This window comes from Octopus bimaculoides, chromosome 9 (genome assembly GCF_046866305.1).
Source record: "Octopus bimaculoides isolate indiv1 chromosome 9, ASM4686630v1, whole genome shotgun sequence".
Taxonomy (NCBI): domain Eukaryota; kingdom Metazoa; phylum Mollusca; class Cephalopoda; order Octopoda; family Octopodidae; genus Octopus; species Octopus bimaculoides.
In genome coordinates this window covers 76,359,432-76,382,366 of record NC_142936.1, presented here as the reverse complement: position 1 = coordinate 76,382,366, position 22,935 = coordinate 76,359,432, and the positions used below count along the sequence as shown (strand labels likewise).

Sequence of the window (22,935 nt, the reverse complement as noted above, 5' to 3'; positions counted from 1 at the left end):
TTCCAGTATCCGAGGAAGGCCTTACCTATGGAGCCTATCTACTCCGACTGTACAGATTACAGTTTGTGGTCTGCGTGGACATCAACTTTGAATTGTGGACAACTTATGACACTTCTATCTACTGGCCTACAGAATATTCAATCTAGATACGATGTAGATGACCCGATGCTGTTTGCCAAGGTCCACATCGGCACATTCGGGAGATCCAATTGATACCTGTCAGTCAGTTGGAAGCAACTCTCTCCTATCCAGAAAGGGAAATTAAAGACCTCACATTCAGTGGTGTTGGATGTTGGCACAGTCATAAAAGAACTAAAGCAGGAACAAACTTACAAATATCTCGGAATAAATGAGCGCTCTGGAATTCAGCATGCAAGTATGAAAGAGGAAGGAGGAATGTTATTAGAGAGTTCTAGAAGTCATAAAACCCGAGTTAAATGCACGTAACAAGGCGTTAGCTTTAAATTCCTTAGCAGTTCCGGTTGTTATTTATAGTTTCAATGTGTTGAACTGAATATGAGCGAAATAAAGAAGATTGACAGAAAAATCCGTAAGTTGCTGACTTGCACTAAGATGCACCATCCAATGGCAGACGCATATTGTATTTATCTAGCTAGAACTCAAGGAGGTCGGGGCTTGATCCAATTTGAAATCTCGTACAAAACCATTACAATTGGACTGGCAAAATATCTTGAAACATCTAACGGCTGAATGCTAAGGCTCGTTGAAAACCATGAAAGACAGTAAGCTTCATTCTGTTATGAAGGAGAGCAAAGCATTTTCAAGTGAGTTTATGCAAAATACCCAGGTTAAACAGCGTGATGGAAGTGCAGCAACTGTAGTTGCAAAGAAGGTGAAATCAATAGTAAAGCAAAATGCATTTGAATAATTGGCTGATAGGTGGGAACAACAAACCTCTGCATGGCAAATATGTGGCCCGTAGCAAACACGCTGATGTAGACCAGAAGCACAGTCATCAGTGGCTACGGAGCTTAGGGCGAAAGGCAGAGAGTGAAGACTTTATTTTGGCTGCCCAAGATCAGTCCTTATTGACCCGGGACTATCAAGCCAATGGGATGAAAAATGGTGTAGACCCAGAATCTGTAGCAATGGGATAGAAACAGTGGACCACTTAATCTCTGGGTGTAAGGTTTTAGAAGTATGAATCAAGATATGACAAAGTTGGCCAATATCTACATTGGATAATGTGTTTGTCGTCATTATAAAATCAAAACTGCTGACAAATGGTACAGGCACCAACTTGAGGCTGTAACTGAGGAAAAATGTAACTATTCTTTGGGACTTCCCAGTATGTACAGACCGGAGCATCAAAACAATTAAACTAGATATTGTTGTGAAAGGCCAAAACAATAAAGTCTGTTTATTCTTTTCTACTCTAGGCACAAGACCCGATTTGGAGAGGAGGCCAGCCGATTAGATCTACCCCGATACGCAATTGGTACTTAATTTATCGACACCGAAAGGAAAGGATGAAAGGCAAAGTCGACTTCGGCTGAATTTGAACTCAGAGCGTAAAGACAGACGAAATACCGCCCGGTGTGCTAATGTTTCTGCCAGCTCGACGCCTTAATAAAGTCTGTTTATTGATTGACATGAGCATGCCCTGTGACCATAATATTTCGGCAAAAACATTTGATAGTCTCAGAAAATATAAGATTTGGTAATCGAAATCGTAAAGAAGTGGCGTCTAAAGATGGTTACAATACCAGTGGTTGTATGTAGGAGCACTGGGAATGATAAAAAAAGAAACTGAAAATTATTTTTAAATGATCCATGACTTATCATCCATGCAGGAAGTGCAAAAGATTGTCTTAACTGGTCCGTCATACGTCTTGAGAACGGAATTGTTACTGCGAATTTTTTCTACTTCCCTTTATTTTATTTGTTTACTTTTTATTTTTTTCCATTTTCTCTCTGTCTTCTCCCTTTTCTCTATCACATGACTTAGTAATTGAACAGTCTCGTGTGTTTATTTTAATGGCCCAACAATGTATACACAGCACGTTTCTCTACCCTAGGTGTCAGGAAGATACTCAACAAGAAATGGAAACAGATACTAATGAAAATAATAATTCTTTCTACTAAAGGCACAAGGTCTGACATTTTTGGGGAAGGGCTAATCGATTACATCGACCCCAGTACACAACTGGTACTTAATTTATCGACCTCAAAAGGATGAATGCAAATTGGATGAATGCAAATTGGACCACGGCGGAATTTGAACTCTGAACGTGAAGACGGACCAAATATCTCTAAACATATCGTCCGATGTGCTAACGATTGTGCCAGTTTTCCGCCTTAGTAATAACAATTTTTGAAGATAGATATATAGTAGTAGGGGTACTCTAAAACTAGAGTCATATTTTTGGTACGGTATAGGTTGGCGGGAAGGCAGTGTAGGAATTTTGACAAAAAACACACATTACAGATAATGTGTCATTAAACATGTATGGAAAGAAAAAAAAACAAAAACGCTAAAGGCTGGAAATTCCTTAAGGGGCAAGTATAAGGTAAAACGAAAGCATACAAAGTGGGAGTGCTTATCAAACATGGTGGAAAGAAAAGAACTTATTGAATATGAAGAGAATATTTAGAAGGCGATAAAAATTTGAAGAAATATGACACTGTTGAAAACAAGTAGGCCAGATTGAGTAATATAAACTATGAAACAAAATTATATTTTCATAGCAGCGTAGAGGTGAGTAGATGTGAAGTACATCAAATGTAAGAATTTAGAAAGAGTACTAGAGCTATTTTGACTAGGATGGCTTCATTTCAGAAGAAATAAGGTGTGAGGAAAAAGCGAAGAAAAAGAAAAATTAACGATGGTTTTACACGTTTTCAGAAGGAAACAAAAATAGTTTAGAAAGTAATATGATGTAGAGGAGTAACATAGATCCATATTTTTAGGAGCTAAGTTTTGAAGCCTACGAGAAACTATAAGACGTTATTATTAAAATATTGTAAAATATGGAGAAATTCTATTGAAGACACTTTGATCAAAATGAGAGTTTAAGGAATAAATATCCAGTTAAAGGGAAGTAACTATTTCAGTTGAGTATTGGTTTCTAATTTACAGACAGGGCAAGTTATTTCTGAGGACTGTTTTAGTTGATTATATCAGCCTCAAGAATTAGTGGGTACTCAATCCAGTCGACTCAGGAGGGCTGAAATGCAAGGATGATCTCAGTCAGATTTGAACTTAACCGAAACAAATATTGCAATGAAGTGTTTAGCGAAATCTAATATATTTGTTAGCTCCTCGTCTTGTTTAGGTTGAATAATGACATATATAATTGACATTCACACATGAGAAATTAAGCAGGAATCCGGTGCTGGTCTCTGTGGTAGTATAAAATATTTCAACGTGTCTTTCAAAGTGTGAAATGGAGCAGGCTTACATGTCAACATTGGTTGGATAGAAACTAGTCGGCCCAAGTTTGCTGTTTGAAATAAAAAGAACTCCAAATAAAACATGCGCTGAGAATAAAAACAATATATGTAAATAATTAAGCATTATATTAAATTATTTCTGTTATATATACATTTTTGTATTATCATTTCGGGTAATCTGATATGATAAAAATAATCATTAATAATGTAATCGGAAATCAATGATTTTCATAAAACGAAGTATAATGTTCTTAAGATCCTAAAACATTGTTATTCAGTATTAGGCCGATCCTGTGTTGAAGACCCTTCGGCAAAACAGTTTATGTTTTAATATAAGAAATATTATTCTGTGAATAATAAATAGAAATCACAGAATACAGATAAGTTTAAATAAATTTTCTGGGACATTTTTTTTATTTTCGTCATAATTAGCTAACAAATATTAGGTTACATATTGCGTTTGTGAGCACGCGTAAAATATATTGGCAAAGTTGTTCTTAATATGAAATGTAAATATGTTGACTTACAAATTTTCATGAAAGTAGCATTGTGTAAAATAATAAGAGACTTTACGCAGTATACATTGATTAGGTCTATAATATAATTTTAGAGAGTTTAGCAAAAGCTATATTAATTCATAGTGTGGTAACGACGTTTCGAGATGACGATTGCTAATATTATTTTCCTAATGATATCAGCACTAATGTTTTGTAATTTAGGTAGAAATAGGTTAAAGGACGTTTCTCTGTTGATGTTAATTCCTGTGTGTTATTTTCGTACATAAAAAAAAATTATAGCTTGAAATAGAGATTGGAAATGAAACACTATACGGAGGTTTGCAAAACAGATGAGGTCATTGGTATGACTATTGACTTGTCTTGAGTAGGTACAAAAACCTGATTTCAAGAACGGTTAAATTAATATAGTTAGTAAATTCACGTCTTTCCAAATAACTTCAGTAGCGTAAAGTCATGATAAGAATTATTAACATGGGTTTTTTGCATGGACTACTTGGTAATGTTAGTTATGTGAAACACTCATATCTGTTACTTGTGTTTTAGAAGTTGAAGAAATATCGGTGTGAATGATAGCAGAGAACTTAGGAATCTTCTGCAGCTGTTTAAGGAAATTACGACAGACAATCTTTGTTAATAGAAATGACAAACATATAAATAATCCTATGAATGAGTTTAAAATACAAAATAACAGGGAAAATTCCTCAATTTTCGTAAATGTGTACAAGAAAGCGAATATCCATGTTAAACCCATGATGAAACTTAATTTTATATAAATGAAGGACAAAGTTTTATTGTGTTTAGATAAATATTTCGAAGAAAGTTTCTTGGCCAAATGCAGCCCTCTAGCGGTGAGGATAAATGCCAATATATTAAGACATAATATAATTATTACAGGTATTGCAAAGAGCCACAGCAAACTTTTTCCGTTTGTAATCCAACAAATACCATTTCCATAGTCTGGAGAAAGTCCATGATTTCCAGGAATATACTCAAATATCAGTGATACTGTTACTATTACAAGTGGACAGGTCCAAGCATACAAGGAATACAAGACAAATCTTTTGGTACCTTTTCCTTTACTTCGAAGTTGTGTAAGTCCTGAGAAAGTGTGCCAGGCATCAAAAGACATGACATTCATCCAGAAGAAAGTCGCAAGAAAGGAATAATGCATGATAATAGCTAAAGATGTACACAGCACTGTAAATGTAGTGACTTGTGATGAGATAAGAAAGAGAAGCTCAGCTACAAACAGTGCTGATAAAAGACTGACGAGCAATTTACCTGGTAAGGTACGAAGATCAGGTATACAAAGGTAGACTATGATAGTGATTGCTAGAGCCGGAATAGAGATAATTAATCCCACATATGTGATATAACGTTCAGCAGTAGAATACTTTGGTATTACAGTGGTACTATTCTTTACACATATACTTATTATACCTTGAGAATCTTGACTGAATTCTGATTGGTTGAGCAAACGTTGGGTATTATTTATGTACAGGAGACCATCACTTGTGATATGATACTCAGATTCATTTAATGTTGTTGTAGTACAATTTAGCTGAGGATGGTAGATAACTTGTCGACATTCCTTAGTATTCATATCGTAGACAGCATGTTTTGGACAAGAGGTAAACTGCATGACAGAATTTCGATTATGGCGGTTATCATTTATTACCAGAGAATTGGTATGGTAATTAAAAAGGATAGTTAAGGAAGGCGTCGATTGGGCGCCAAAAGAAAAGTCTTCAAATGCACAGTAATCAACGATTTCATCAAGCCCATTACATGTAGCACAATGAATGTTTCTAAATACGCTATTTCCAGAATATACTAACGCCATTGGCTTAGATTCACATTTAATTCTCTGTTTCGTATTATTGTTATCTTGATCACAATTCGCAACGTATTCAGTACAAGAATATATATATTTCTTCAAATCTTCTGAAGGTGGTTTCACAGTTGCAAAGCAACTTCCATCTTCCACATAATTTGATATATTTTCGAAGCTTACATTTGATCTTAAATCACATTGATATAAAATATTACATAAAATGAATTTCTCACCATGACACAGAGCACAATATAAGTTTCTATAGAGTATTTTACTTGTTTTTCCAAACGCAAGTGTGTTTTGCAGTTGATCATTTGAGTCAGGATTTTCACAGCTGTTTACATACTCCATGACATCATGGTTAAGTGGACATCGATCGAACTGATATACACTATAATGAAAATAATCAACGTATCTACAACTATAATATATTGATGGATAAGGGTGATATTTGTGATCAAAATTGGTATTATTAATCATGTCGATACAACATTCATTAAAGAGGTTACAATCCTGACGACACGAACAACGCTTATGATTATTTTCAGCTGTATCAAAACATAAGGCTGGGGGACAGGAAATAAAACTTCCGTCATGGGAGTATGTTAGTATTTGTGGTGATGTAAGATTTGAAAAAGAAAGCATAACCATGAAAAGTATAAGAATTTCCATTTTAAAAGTTCTAAAACAGTCTAATAGATAACAAAGTATATATTTATATTTATAGCTTCACATATAGTATTACGCTTGAATTCTCAATAAAATATTTTAGCATGTTTGAATTTCCATTAATCTTGTGGACCAAAGAATTTACGCTTCCGTTAAGCTTCACAGGAAAAGAAAATATCAATATTAAATATCGTATGTTAGGTATTCAAGATTGATTTATTAATGAGTTTTTTTTTCTAATCTGTTAGTTGCATTTATAGACTTGGAACTTTCCACCGGTATCTGTAAAATAAAATAAAAAGAAATAGTTAATGTAAAATATAACAACTCTACACTCCACCAAACATACCCACTTCTCATACCTACACACACACACACACACACACACACACACACACACACACACACACACACGCATATATATATATATATATATATATATATATATATATATATATATATATATATATATATATTGTCGTTAATTGCTCGAAATGTGGTGTAGATGAACAGCCGACGACTAATGAAGGGTCTTTCTTTGTGTTACTTGTCTTGTTTTCCATTTGTTTCTCTCGTGGTTCGCATACCTAAGTTTGCCTTCGCATTTCATGTTATTTACGCTTTGTGATGTCCTGTACCTATATATGCATATATATATATATATATATATATATATATATATATATATATATATATATATATATATATATATATATATATACATATATATGTAAGTATGTACATATATGTATGTATATATATATATATATATATATATATATATATATATATATATATATATATATATATATATATATATATATATATATATATATATACACATATGTATAAATAGAGAAAAGGATAAAGAGAACAATGGTAAAGTTAGAAATATATTTTATGGATAGAGTCTTACAGCTGTTTCAGGGAAGATCCAATGCATCCCTTCATCGGAGACAGAAATAGTAGAGGAATCGATTATTATATCTATAAGCGGAGAGTTATAGATATAATAATCGATTCCTCTACTATTTCTGTCTCCGATGAAGGGATGTATTGGATCTTCCCTGAAACAGCTGTAAGACTCTATCCATAAAATATATTTCTAACTTTACCATTGTTCTCTTTATCCTTTTCTCTATTTATACATACACACGCTAATACACGACTTATAATCCCCAATCATGTTTATACAACGATTGGAGCATAACTAGCCGGTATACAGCACTTACTCGGTATTACCTGTATCTTTGGGTTTGATTAAATCCAATACCCTCCTTAACCTTATATATATACATATATACATAGGGTAAAAAATTGATATTAATTAATATCAAGTTAATACCAGGAAACCCGCACATTAAAAGAATCAGGAAATTCAGAAAATTTTTTCTGAGATCTCAAAAGGATTATAGTATATGTATATATAAAAGAGACCACTAAATGAACTGCTAATGTGCTAGAAGAAGATCACTTAAAAATTCTCAAAGAAAATTCAACGAAGCGAAAACAGATGGGCGAGACTAGTGAAAATTATAAATACCTAGGTTATCTGTAGACCATGGTTTCACAATCAACACTTTCTTAACGAAAGTATCTGTTTCTCCTCAGTACAGACTGCCATAACGATTATAATCCAACAGAACCTCGTGCTAGTTGTCTCCAACAAATGAAAACATGTGCACGGGGTTCTATTAATTATAAAGAGTAATATTCAAAAGTCTTAGTTTTGGCGCGCTAAATCCGGAAATATCTCTACAGAAAATAATTCAAAGCTGGTAAATTCAATGCAGAAACGATCGAAGGGTGATTATTGATCTTTTATATATTTCTAAAAAAATCCTCTCTTTTTGTTCTCTTTGTGCCGCATCTGAGATGATTAACAACATCTTGTAGAGTAGAAACGGCCAACGGAATCCGTGGTTAGAAGGAATTGGATATTGTAAGCTATATTGGTGAATTATATATTTTTAGAACAAATGAATTAACAGAAATAAGTTGAAGTTAAACAACGCAGTTCAGAGCAATAATTCTAAATGGTTGATTTGTACGTTTACATTCACAATTTTTTTTTGTTACTGATACAGAAGAGAAAGGATATGTGCAGTATTTGTTAAGAATAAATCTACTTAATGACATAATTCATAATATAATTGTTGAGGACACATGTACCCGGTGACATTATTATTGATGTTACTGTGAACTATATTTATTCATGTAGTGTTTATACAAATATAATGCTTTATAATTTCATAGTTTTAAACAGTAATATTATATAATAAGCGTGGGAAAACGAACCGAGTATTTAATATGGCATGAAGGATAAAGTTATCGTTGACTGAGAATATATGTATCAGAAACACACACACACACACACACACACACACACACACACACACACACACACACACACATGAGGAGAGAGAAAAAGAGAAAGATAGAGGAATAGAAAGTAAAAGTGGGAGAGAGTGATATGGGAGAGAGTGATTGAAGTTACACTAAGCATGCAAATTCCTTGTTTCTTCTTTTTATATTTTTCGGTCATTAAACTGCGGCCATGCTGGGACACCTTCTAGAAAGTTCTTGGTCGACCAAATCGACCCTAGTGATTGTTTATAAGCCTGGTATTTATTCTACCGCGTCTTTTGCAGAATAGCTGAGGTTCGGGGGGAGGGGACGTAAACAAAACAACACCAGCTGTCAAGCGATGGTGGAGGACAAGCATAAACAGAAGCAAACACACACACACTTGTGTGTGTGCACATATATATATATATATATATATATATATATATATATATATATATATATATATATATATATATATATATATATATATATATATGTATGTATATATATATATATATATATATATATATATATATATATATATATATATATATATATATATATATATATATCTATATATACATAATGATAATTTCTTAAGTAACCAGAAGATGGATTTTGTATTAATCTTTATTTTGTACAACGGTCGTTTCGACCCATCCTGCTACTGTTACTTAGGATCAGTACCAAGATGGGTCAAAACGACCGTTGTACAAAATTAAGACCAAATCCACCTTCTGGTTGCTTAATAAATTATCATTACCTTAACTAACATTGCGGATTTCCTGAAGTAGATCCAACAGAAATATTCCCCGCCTGCGGATAACAACCAGGTAGCCCAAACGGTGCCAGTGCTCTACCAAACACTTCAACGCACTAATCGTCATATACCCATTAGTCCAAAATATTATATATATACACTTTGGTCTCTTATATGTATGTATATATTTATCTAAGTCTTGTACGACTCTATTCTTTCTTTCTATCAGCCCTTTCACGCTTATTCGTTCATTCCTCTCTTCGTTCTTTCGTTCCCCTTCTCTCACATTTCCCTGCCTTCTCTTCTTGCTCACTTTCCCTCCTCTTTTCACTTCACTATGTCCCTGTCATTTTTTCTTCTTTCCCTCTGCCTCTATCTCTCTCTCTTCTCTCCCCACGCGACCGGTGTTCGGCCAAGTCTGATCTTTCTTCCTTGATTCGGCCGTCGTCTGTGCAACATCTATATTCCTCCCTGTGCCTGTAAAATCTTGTATCTCTTGTATCTCTGCAGTAAGGCTTTATTTCCACACACGCCAGCTTAATTTAATCCGTCCTTAGTCGAAAGACACCTGTTGTTATGTCCTGTTATTTGTATTTGTGTAACATTCTCCGTTTTTTTTCCGTCCTTGTTTTCGTATACATTCTTCCATGGAATCTAATGCCCTTAGCTTAGTTTTCCTTGTGGCTGGCCAGATTGGAGCAATCTCGAGTATAACCAGCCGAAACTACCAAGATAATCTGGAACTCGACTGAAGAAAGAAAACTCCGAATGATCTGTCCTTGTTTTCTTTGTATCGTGTATCTGGATGTTTTGTTGCCCCTTTTTTGTATCACCTAACTATCTGGATGTTTTGCGTTCTTGTCCCATTTTGTATATATATATATATATATATATATATATATATATATATATATATGATGGACTCACAAGCTTTTGTAAGAATGTATATATATATATATATATATATATATATATATATATATGATGGACTCACAAGCTTTTGTAAGAATGTATATATATATATATATATATATATATATATATATATATATATATATATATATATATATATATATATATATATATATATATATATATATATATATATATATATGTATGTATATGTATATATATGGGAGAATATACAAATAATAACAACAGACGAGGGCAGGTGGTGTAAATAACAAAAGTATATATTAGTATGACGCTCGGGAATACGGAAAGTCTTTGACGTTTCGAGCTACGCTCTTCAACAGAAAGAATACGGAGACAAGGAGAAAAACACGGAGAAAAAAAATTGAATAGTGTTCAGTCAACGGTATATATATATATATATATATATATATATATATATGATGGACTCACAAGGCTTTGGTCAATCCAGGGTTTTAGTAGAAGACAATTCCCCAAGGTATCAAGCAGTGCAATTGAATCCTAACCACATGGTTGGGAAGCGAACTTCTTACCACGCAACCATACCTGTATAAAGTTTTTGAATCCGTATGAATTTCATATTTGTAGGGTAACGAGACGTATTGTGCATCAGCTCTCCAAAGGAGTAGAGGTCATTTTAAAGCACTATATCAGCTTTTAGTTATTTAATTTCCAGAGAATTCTCCGATTTAAACGATAAGAAATATCTAAATAGTTATAGAAGCAAAAAGTAATAAATGCAAATAAGATTGTAAGTTGTAGTAACTGTGCAGATATTAGTAGTGTCAGAAGATTCGTTGGTACATCTGTCACCATTGTTATGCTGCTCTTAACAATGATAGCTGAGAAAGTAAAATCAAAGATCGCCTACAACTCCTATAAAGAATGAAGGCAAAAAAGATCTGATCCATTTCGTTAGTATACTCTCTATTGGCTAATGTTTTAAAATAAATTATTAGTATCTAAGGGAGACTAACTTCTTAAGTACATATGGAGAGTCATGTTTCCAAAAACATACTCGTGTAGTATCTTATCTTTGGGTAAGGGAACGCATATCTTTCCAAACCCAACACAGACATTCACTTCCCCCCCAAAGGACACACACATATTTGTGTATGAAGGGTGTGTCTCGTATGTGCCGTGAGTGCCGCGCGCGGTGCATGCGTGCGTATGTAAATGTGTATGTATGCATTTATTTAAATATTTATATCTATGTACAAGTGTAAAAACGTTTTCAGCACGAGGTGATTGTCTAATTGAGAGGCGTTTGTTCTGTTCTCTCTCCATTTCTTGTTTCCTCAGCAATCGTTTCTGCAGAAGTGCATAAGACTTTTCCTTTTATTTTTCCTGAGCGTAAACCTAATACACTCTGTTTGCTTTTTGTAACCCATCATCGAATTTTTAAAATTCATTTTTGAAACACACACACACACGCACGCACACACACACACACACACACACACACACACACACACACACACACACACGTATATTTCATGATGTGCTTTAATGCACGTCACATTACAATACGAATTAGGATTGGGTTATATGTTCAACCCGGCTTATATTTCGAATGACCTTGTAAAAATATAATCATATAATTATTCTAAAAGACTATTGAAACGATCGTAACGAAGGGCTCCAAGCATTCCTAATATGTTTCTTATTAACACTTCAATTTCACACACGCACACACACACACACACACGCGCACACTCACACACACACACGCGCACACGCACACACACACACACACGTTTATGAATTTTTGTTGCAAGAATCCTGATTGATGGGAAGTCGTGTGTTGTGAAACAGATATTGCTGATTTCGGGATGGTCATTTTTTTGTCAAATAAAGACACACTATATATTCGTTCTTTTACTCGTTTATTATTGTTCTTATTCTAACTCATGTCCACTGTTCGAAAATCTTTCGTCACACATCTGTGACCTCCCCAGTATCACCTTCTGACGTCGTATGTGCTCTTGCTCCGCTTATTCCATGGAGTAAGCAGAGCAAGAGCACACACGACGACGGAAAGTGTTGGTGAGGAGGAGGTCGCACGTGTGTGACGAAAGATTTCGGGACAATGGACATGAGTTAGAATAGTGCGTGTGTTTATTTGACAAAATAAATGACCATCCCCAAATACAACAATATATATATTTAAATATATATATATATATATATATATATATATATATATATATATATATATATATAGGTAGCGCGGAATTCTTTGTGTTCTGTTTTAATTTTACGTTTTTATATATATATATGTATGTATGTATGTATGTATATGATTATTTGTACATATATACATGTGTGTGTATGTGTGTTTATGCATATATTCAGTCAATCATTCATCCATATATATACGAATACATATACACGCACATGGATATATGTACATATTTATACACACACACACACACACACACACATATATGTGTGTGTGTGTGTGTATACATATCTACATATCACTTTTCGTAGTAAATAAGAATGAAAATAAATACAATATTATTGAGACTTACCGGATTTGATGCGAAATATTTCTCTGTTTCAATCACAATTGTATAGCTTGTTCACAGCACCAGGTTCCGTTCCAAGCAAAGTTTGAAAATTCCAAAAAGTAAGCGTTGGTTTTTCGTCTTGGGATAAAACTGTGCATATACCTTTTCAATTTGAATCCATTTCATGCCTACTAAATCGTGTTCTTTTTTCACATAATACTGATTGGTCATCAGATGATAATTGAAAATAATGTCGACAAAGATATTGCTAAAATCCAAGACCAACCAGATAATACAGTATGTAAAAATGAACTGACAACGAAATTGAGTGTTTAGTTGCACCAAAGCTACTTAAATATATTACTAGGCATTGGTCAATATAAGTAACAACGTATTTGACAGTACATATATTTATCATGCGATGATAAGCACAGATAAAATAATATTATTCTTCCATGCAATACAGTTTAACTGTCTGTATAAAAATGACATAAATTATCTTGAATTATTAATAGAGACATTTAACACATACATAAACATGCACACGCACACATACACACATATACACACAAATATAAAAACAATATGTATACGAAAAGAATATATATGTATATATTATATCTCTCTCCCCCTCTCTCTCTCAGTGCGTATATGTATGTATGCCTTTGTGTACGTTTCTGTCCCTATCTCTCTTCTCATCTCTCTCTCTCTCTCTTCTCAGCTCTCTCCCTCTCTCTTCTCATCTCTCTCTCTCTCTCTCTCTCTCTCTCTCTCTCTCTCTCTCTCTCCCTCTCTCTCCTTGAGCTTACTAATAACGTTGATGAAATGATAAATTTCTGGGTCACTGTAAATTAGTGTCTTAATTATTTTACTCTTCTCTTTTCCGTTATACTCGCACACATACACAACCGCCCTCAAGCTGCTTAAATACAATCATATAGACATTGACACGCACAGAAATCTATGTGTATGAATGTATACATGTATGTATACGTCAGGTCGCTTGTGAGTTCTCTCATAGGTGCTACTGGTAACATGAAATCCAGTACAACCTGTTGCATTGTCGGGTCATCGACGACTAAACCTTCACTATGCAAGCCTGGTGAGGAATGTTGCTAAAAATCCAGATGCACTAAAGACAAGATTTGTCAAAAAGACGGATGAACCCAGTGTAGGTTCCACGAATAGCCAGCAATAGCACGGTCCCTCAGAAATTCGGAGTTGGTGTCTGGCGTGCTGAAGACCACTGGGAGTGAGGCACCTCTCAGCTTTTGTTCAAAGCATGTCTCTAGGAGAAGGTCACTTTGAGATAAACCATATATGCAGGGAATGGCATTGGACATTTTTAGGGATCTTTCGATTTTCCTTGAGATCATGGCACTCCCACATACCTGAGCCTGCGACCCATATTGGCACTAGATATCTTGACCCGGCTTGCTTTGGGGTAAAGTCAATAGGGTGCAGAGGACCTACGGGGCAACGTGCAAGACATGTTGGTCCTAAAATTCTGCAGACATTGCTGACATTTTGTATGGAGAATGGTCAGGGACTGCTTTCCTCACAAGTGGACAGCCACCACCACCACCACCACCACCACCACCACCACCACCACCACCACCACCACCACCACCACCACCACCACCACGTAGTTGGACTGAATCCGAAACATCGTGTTTGAGAAGCAAGCTTCTTATCACATAACCACACCTAAGTTGTACTGAACAAAGGATGATCTCGCCTCTCTCTCTCTCTCACTCTCTCACATACACACATACACACACACACACACACATGCATAGATTTATATATAATCTATACTTAATTAAATAGTAAATAATGAAATGGAATTATATTCATGTGATGATGTGCTGTTTTTGTGTGCGCAATTTTTGTGTTTGTACTTTGTGACTTTTCAGTTCAAAGCACCATTTGTCTGGCTGTTTCCTTCTTATTCAAGCTTGTTGGAGTTGCACCTATTCCCTAGTATTGAAAGAACACGTATCGTTTTCGAAGGGAAACCCATTATATATATATATATATATATATATATATATATATATATATATATATATATATATATATATATATATATATATATATATATATATATATATATATATGTATATATATATATATATATATGTGTGAGAAAGTTGGTATGTGAAAGCACGTGGTTGGATGTATAAAAGATAATAAGAGTGAAAAAACTACAGAAGGCTTGTGTTACATGGTTAAAGTATATATTTAAATTATGTCAGAAAAATGTAAGAAAAATGTTAGAAAAATGTTATAAAATCTTTTTGGTATATAAACATTATATACCAAAAAGATTTTATAACATTTTTCTAACATTTTTCTTACATTTTTCTGACATAATTTAAATATATACTTTAACCATGTAACACAAGCCTTCTGTAGTTTTTTCACTCTTATTATCTTTTATATATATATATATATATATATATATATATATATATATATATATATATATATATATATATATATATATACATATATATACATATATATACATATATAAAGTATGGAGGTTTAGTTTACAGGTGATCTAAACGATTAGGTACGCTAGGTAAGTGCTGTAACGGATTACTAACGCTCCAAGGTTATAGCCGAGACGGTAGTTATGGAGCCATTGCAGATTTCCGATGCGGCGGATATATAATTGTTAAAAAGGACAACAAACATTAAAGCAAAGTAGACATCTCAAGTCGTTTACAATGTTATTATTGGAAAGTATTCAAAGTTTTACAGCTATTTCTAGGATATCTCCGAGTAAGGGATATTCCGTCATCAGAAACAAATAGGGAAAACACAGGGAAAATGAGAATGGTATATATTAATGAGATGACGACATAGAGGAAAGGAGTAAAAGAACAAGGAGATGGAAAGACAAGAAAAAAAAAACAAAGAAAAAAATCAGAAGCCTAAAAGTTCATAGTTAAACTTTCCGAAGTTATTGAAACGAGACTATTTAAACCTTAGATGCAACCCTGCGTAGATCCATGAGCGAAAGTCCTTAGGTGCAATCCTGCGTAGATCCATGTGAGTTAAAATCCTGATGTAGCAGACGTCTCGAGAAAAAAGACGCGAACATATCAACTTTCAATAACAGAATGGTAGCGGAGGTGGCTATTTAAGTGGTAAAGAGAAAGAAAAGGAATAGAAAGAGAGGTAGACAGAGTGAGTGGGGGATTTTAAAGATTGACTAAGGTGCACAGGTTGAATGGAAGGGAAATAATAAGAATGATCCCAACGAATTTAGGTGCACAAGCGCGTATGCGTATGTGAGAATGGTGTGTGTGGGTGTGTATGTAAGTATGTGTGAATGGGGGCGAGTGAGTTTGACTACACTGTTTTCTCTCTCGTTTTTTTTTCATTTTCCCTCTATTTTCTTCTCCTTATTCTTTTCTATCGAACAGCGTAGGCTCTAAACGTAAAAGACTTTTCCATTTTTCCCGAGTGTTAAACTAATACATCTGTTTGTTGTTCCTATACCTGTCTTCGTCTTTTGTTTTTCTATAAATTTGAACTATATATATATATATATGTGGGATACCAACTGTACGCTAATAAAATTTTATTTCCCTTATATTGACAGCGTTGAAACTTACTGACCTAAATAATCCTCTAGGAAAAAAAATATCCCCATAAAATTGTAATTACGCGAGCCTGTTTTGATAGCGAATCTGTTTCCATAGCGAACCTATTTGATAGCGATGTATAATTAATCACTTGATAATTGGTTCGATGGTCTAACATTAACGAAATATTAGAATTACTACTCGTGAAGTTATGAACTTAATTGTCAGCAACTGTGTCAGAGAAACTTGTAACAGTTCTGCTCTGTATCATTGTATTGCTTCAATGCACACCATCAGAAACACACACATGTACATAGATTCATATCTGTCTGACTGTCTACTTCTAAGTACGTACGTATGTATGTATGCATATATGTATGTATATCATTATTCAATTATATTTCAAGATTTCTTGCCATTAGAGAAAGAGCCAGTTTCTAACCTAGATCAGAGGTTCCTTCATTGGAAATTCAACATCAACAACAGGGTATTTTTGTAAGCATGTATATACTAGCCCTCTCGGGCGACTTTTAAGCTAGCTCCTGTGGAGGGCTCTTCATTGGGCCTTGGGCCCAACAATGACACTGCATGCATTGAGTACATTCTTTTAATTGTTTCAGTCATTTGACTGCGGCCATAATGGAGCACATCGACCCTAGGACTTATTCTTTGTAAGCCTAGTACTTATCTGTCTCTGTTGCCGAACCGCTAACTTACGGGAACGTAAACACACCAGCATCGGTTGTCAAATGATGTTGGGGGACAAACACAGACACACAAACATATATGCACACATACATATACATGCATACGCACACACGCACAAACACACACACACATGCACACACACACATTTATATAAATATATATATATATATATATATGACGGGCTTCTTTCAGTTTCCGACTACCAAATCTACTCACAAGGTTTTGGTCGGCCCGATGCTATCGTAGAAGACACTTGCCCAAGGTGCCACGCAGTAGGACTGAACCGGAACCATGTGGTTGGTAAGTAAGTTACTTACCCCACAGCCACTCCTGCACCTATAACAAGTTAGCAATAACTAATATTTTTCAAGCAATGAACAATTTTCATCAAAACAATGATATAATTTGTCGACTTAGAACTTATTGCAAAGCTGCATGATAAACAACATTTTTTGTCTTCCCATTCGGGGTCAGTACAAATAGCTTGCTTCTATTTCCTACCCTTGAACAACAAACATATAGCTGGCAGTAGGCAACAATAAACTTACCTTTTAAAAGTTCAACTATAATCCTCTGCCGCTTCTTAATTTAAAGATAATTTGATGTACGTAGGGCCTTACTTTTCGTACAAACAATTATTTGTAGTAGCTGGTACGTATCTAAACTCCCGTTCGTAGTTTGAAGGAAAATTACACCACTGTCGCTAAACACTATTTTAAAGTGCGATTTTTATGGTTTGGAATTGCACTAAACGTATTTGAGAATAAAGATGCTTGAAATTTAGTATTCTTTTAGTATTTTTTAAGGTAATAATAAAATTAGTCGAATCTTTTTTCATGCAGTCGGAGTGCACTAAGTTTTCATAGCTCCAACGGCCGACGGCATGAAAACAGGTCCGACGAATTTTATTAATATCTGCAAAAAAGAAAAAAAGTTTCCAACATTTTATGGTAGAAAGTTATGAGAGGTAATATTGTATGAGAGAGTGAGTTCAATACGTATTTCAGCTCGGAACGTTATGAAGAACGTGTTATGGTTAAATTACTTGATACAGTTATAATATTTAGAGAAAGATTTTTTTCAAAATATTTATTTTGGAAATTACTTTTGGAAATAGGTATAATATTTAGAGAAATATTTTTTTCAAAATGTTAGGATTAAGAACAAAACCAAGTATGAAGAAGAACAAAACCAAGTATGAACCAATAGTAGAAGAGTCATTGAATAGTGAGAGAGGAGTAAAGCATGAGGAATAGTAGAAGTATCATTCTATAGTGAGAAAATGGGTCGCAAGAGTAATGTTGAAAAAGTGTGACACACTGACATTTACTTTCGCATTTGTATGTTTTGTTTTTTGTATGGCTTCTCATGCATATATTTGCATATCTATACATGTTCATATGTACTTAAATGATGAAATTCTAAAAAGTTTTACTGATTTTTTACATTTCCAATGATGGATTGGATCTGTAGTCTTCGAATCAGCTTCCTCCTTTCTGGTTTTGAGAAGCCTAATTCCTCAAGATTAATATTTAGGCAGTGTGTTACATATCTCAGTGACCCAATAATTACAGGTATAAACCTGGTATGTATGTATGTATGTATGTATGTATGTATGTATGCATGTATGTATAAAACTTCTGACACATCATAGATAGGATCTTACCAGAACTTCAGTGTGGCTGCAAACCAAACGGAAGTACAACAGATATTCACCCAGCTAGACAAGTTCAGGAAAGTGATTTGAAGTACAAGAAAGCCTCTGTCAAGTGTTTGCCAATCTAACAAAAGCATTCGACACTGCTCATCGTAATATACTTTGGGCTGGGCGATCATCAGCCGATTCGTCTGCCCTGACAGCTTTGTGAAATAACTATGCTCCTTCCATGAAGGTATGGACATTTCTGTAAATATAGGTGAGATTATAACAGAACCCTTTAAAATTAATAATGATGTCAAACAGAGTGACTATGTTACTCCAATATTATTTACGATCTTCTTTTTGTATTTCTTTACGCTTTCGGTGTTTTGCGGTAAAGACAACGTCTCTACGGTCTTTTGTGCGTGACCTCATATATACCGATGACTGTGACCTCGTGTCACGCACAGCACAAGGGATGTAAGACCTGGTGAATAGACTTTCACTCCCTTGCAAGATCTTTGGCCTCATCATAACCCTTGACAAAACAGTAGTGATGCACAAACTTATACGTACAGCTAGTATATCATATGTACAGCCAGTATGTATCCATTTTTCTACCTACTTATCTGTGTTTGTGTACTTGTGTACATGTGTATATGTTTGTGTGTATATGTGTTGTGTAGTGAATTAAATGTATTCTGTCATGGAGTTTCCATTTTAATGTCTGTGTGTATGTGTTGAAAATATCAAATCTTATTGACTTGGACATCTTTTAATTATTGACCTTCGGAATCGCCAAAAGATTTTGTGGTAAAATGAAATCTGGCAGGACTGAAACAACAGTAAGCATGTAAGTAAATATCGGAAACCAGTTAGTCTTGATTTTTATTTTGTCTTATAGAAGTCATTAGTGGAATAATGGAATTTTGTAGAAATCTTTGGAATTAGCAAAGAAGCAGAGATTGTATACAATAAAAACAACAACAACAACAAAAAAAGGAAAAACGAACATGTGACATACATAGACACTTTATTTTGTACACACAATACAATTATAATATGTAACATTATTAATGAACATATATTCAGTTTATGGTTGCATTATAAAGGCATAAAATTATTAGTTTTGATGACATCAAGAGCAATAAAATTTGTTGTAACATTATCTAAACATAACCTTTGTTGGTATTTGTGTCGGTAAAGTTCTTTGATAGGTAGAAGATATTTCACTCGATTTAGTGGAAGGCTATTTTGAAATTCTATATCATCTTTTAATACTATGGCAGACGGTCTTTGTTATCAGAAATGATAAACTGATAAATACCCCAAGAAAGGAATTTAAATTATAAAATATTAGAGAAAATTCTTCAATTTCTGTAATAGCATACAGGAATTGAATATCTCACAACTTTTGTTATTGAAAATATATAAAAAGTTATCAACTGTGACATTTGGATTATCATCCTTATAGAAACATTGGTAAGAAATCTTCCACAAAATATATTCTTCTCCGTGACAGAGAGCACAATATAAGTTCCTGTAGAGTTTTTTTTACTTGTTTTACCAAAAGCAGGTACATGATGTAGTTGTTCGTCTGAATTATGATTTTCACAGTTGTTGACGTGTTCCGTTATATCATAGTTAGTTGGACAGTGGTGAAATTAATAGTAATTTCTTCCATTAATATTGTTACAGCTATAAGACATTGAGGGATATGGAGGCTCGAGGTCAGAATTTGTGTGATTAAGACGGTCGGAACAACATTCATCGTATAAATAGCAGTCTTGCTGACATGAACAGCGGTCTGTCCAGGGGCTTTCAGAACACAAAACTGGTGGACAAGTGAAGGCTTCTGTTTTGTTTATAGCTGATATTTGAACGGCGTGGTTTATCAATAAGGTGGATATTAAATGGCTTGTGACTTATACTTCCATTATGTCTTGAAATGCAAAAATATTTTTGAAGTAATTATATCCTAGTTTGTCTTTGATAGATTACTCTCTGAGTAATGCTGATACTTATGATTAAGCAATCCCTAACATCACATATTTCGTTTCCACTTTCAGTATGAAGACAACGTAGAATTTACAGAAATCCTCAAGAATTGGAGTAAAAATTTTGTTTACACGCAGATAAAGGAAACAATGTACTCTTATATTACACAAGGATATATTTTAAGTATTCATATGCAAATGTTCCATGTGACTATCCTTAAACATCAGGTATGTGCATGAAGCGGTGCTTGATATATAGCAATATCGATTTTCTTATTGCAAAGTGCATAGGAATTATATTTCTAAAAGGTTATCTGGTCAGTTAGTCTGAATCATTACTTCTATGCCGAAAGAAAGAGGCATAGCGAAAATAGGTGGGTTGTTGAGATAAGGAGAGATGTACGAAGAGAATAGACAGTGATAAATCTTGAAACAATAAGAGATGGGGCTGATAATAGATGAAGTCAGGAAGAGATAAGGAGAGCATTCGAGAAATGAGTGTGGGGTAGCGATAAATGAAGAAGGTATGTGACTATCATGAGGCAGGAAAGTATACTAGTCCTTATATATTTAATACACTATATTTAATACTCTTTATTTCATATATTCAACAAGATATTCAATTCTTCATTTCATTTTACTATTTATATTATATATTTCATATTATATATTCCATATTCTATATCCCACATTAATTTTATAAGAATAAAATAAATAAAACATAAAAAACAGACAGATTTGGAACTCTTATAAAATAATATATATATATATATATATATATATATATATATATATATATATATATATATATATATATATATATATATATACATATACGTACCTGTATATGTATTTGCGAATATATATACATAAATACATATATCCTGACTCATTACTTTGTACACACAGTACGATTATATCATGAAATATTGTTATTAATGTACATATAGTCATCATATTGTCCCATTATGAAGGCAGTAGTTATTTTCTTTGGATCCTATGTAGAACAAAAATATTCGTTTCGTTCACCGAACAACAGTTGCCCTTATTCAAACGTAAGTTTTGTTGGTATTTGTGTCGATAAAGTTCTGTGAGAATTTAAAGATATCGCATTCGATTTGTTTGGATGGTATTTTGAGATTGGACGAAATCTTTTAGTTATATGGCGACAGACGGTCTTTGTTATCAGAAATGATAAACTAATAAATACCCCAATAAAGGAATTTAAAATATAAAATATTAGAGAAAATTCTTCAATTTCTGTAATGGCATACAGGAATTGAAATGTCCATGTAAATCCCATAAGAAAGAATAGTTTTATGCAAACAATGAACTCCAATTTATTATGTTTTGATAAATATTTCGCAGAAAGTTTGTTAGCCATATATAACCCTCTAGCAACGAGGATAAATGCAATGATATTTAAGCATAAGATGATTATTACTGGGACTGAAAATAGCCACCGCAGGCTTTTTCTGTTTGAAATCCAGCATGTACGTTTACCATATTCTGGAGAAAGTCCATGATTTCCAGGTGTGTACTCAAATATCAGTGATACTAGTACAATTACAAGTGGACAGATCCAAGCATACAAGGAATACAATACAAGTCTCTTGGTACCTTTCCCTGAACTCCGATGTTGTATAAATCCCGAGAAGGTGTACCAGGCATTGTAGGACACAACATTTGTCCAGAAGAAAGTCGCTACAAAAGAATAATGTTTCAATATACCTAAAGATGTACACAGCACTGTAGAAGTAGCGACTTGTAATGAGATAAATAGGAGAAGCTCAGCTATAAGCATGGCTGATAAAAGACTGATGAGTAATTTACCTGGTAAAGTACGGAGGTCGGGTATACAGAGATAGACTATAATAGTGATTGCTAGCGCTGGGATAGATATCATGAGGCCCACTAATGTGATATAAGCTTCAGCTTCGGAATATTTTCCTAAGATATGAGTACCATTCTTTACGCAGATACTTATACTTTGAGAAGCATG

The 22,935-nt window shown here is 33.9% G+C and overlaps 3 protein-coding genes and 1 pseudogene across 5 annotated transcripts in view; all 4 read right to left on the bottom strand.

Annotated features, from left to right (window-relative positions):
* The window catches only part of LOC128248737 (uncharacterized), a 93,146-nt gene that overhangs the window by 14,754 nt on the left and 55,457 nt on the right, over positions 1-22,935 (bottom strand). The window lies entirely within an intron of this gene.
* On the bottom strand, positions 3,810-14,089 carry LOC106877196 (G protein-coupled receptor Mth2). 2 transcript variants are annotated; one of them, XM_014926039.3, is made up of 2 exons: positions 13,012-14,089; positions 3,810-6,717 (listed from the first exon to the last, which is right to left on the bottom strand). In XM_014926039.3, the coding sequence occupies exon 2, from the start codon at positions 6,436-6,438 to the stop codon at positions 4,435-4,437; it is 2,004 nt and encodes a 667-aa protein (XP_014781525.1). In that variant the 5' UTR covers positions 6,439-6,717; positions 13,012-14,089; the 3' UTR covers positions 3,810-4,434. The 2 variants fall into 2 exon arrangements, with proteins under 2 accessions (XP_014781525.1, XP_014781526.1); XM_014926040.3 differs by lacking the exon at positions 13,012-14,089 and adding an exon at positions 7,979-8,707.
* On the bottom strand, positions 19,959-21,680 carry LOC149134208 (uncharacterized; annotated as a pseudogene).
* LOC149134207 (G protein-coupled receptor Mth2-like) overlaps positions 21,776-22,935 on the bottom strand; it is a 2,147-nt gene continuing 987 nt past the window's right edge. Inside the window, exon 1 of the mRNA XM_089357827.1 lies at positions 21,776-22,935. This exon is cut by the window's right edge and continues 987 nt beyond it. Within this exon, the coding sequence (XP_089213953.1) occupies positions 21,979-22,935 (957 nt within the window). The 3' untranslated portion in view covers positions 21,776-21,978.

What these genes read in the sequence shown, in the direction of transcription:
- LOC106877196 (XM_014926039.3), bottom strand. Translation starts at nt 6,438, where the DNA reads ATGGAAATTCTTATACTTTTCATGGTTATGCTTTCTTTTTCAAATCTT.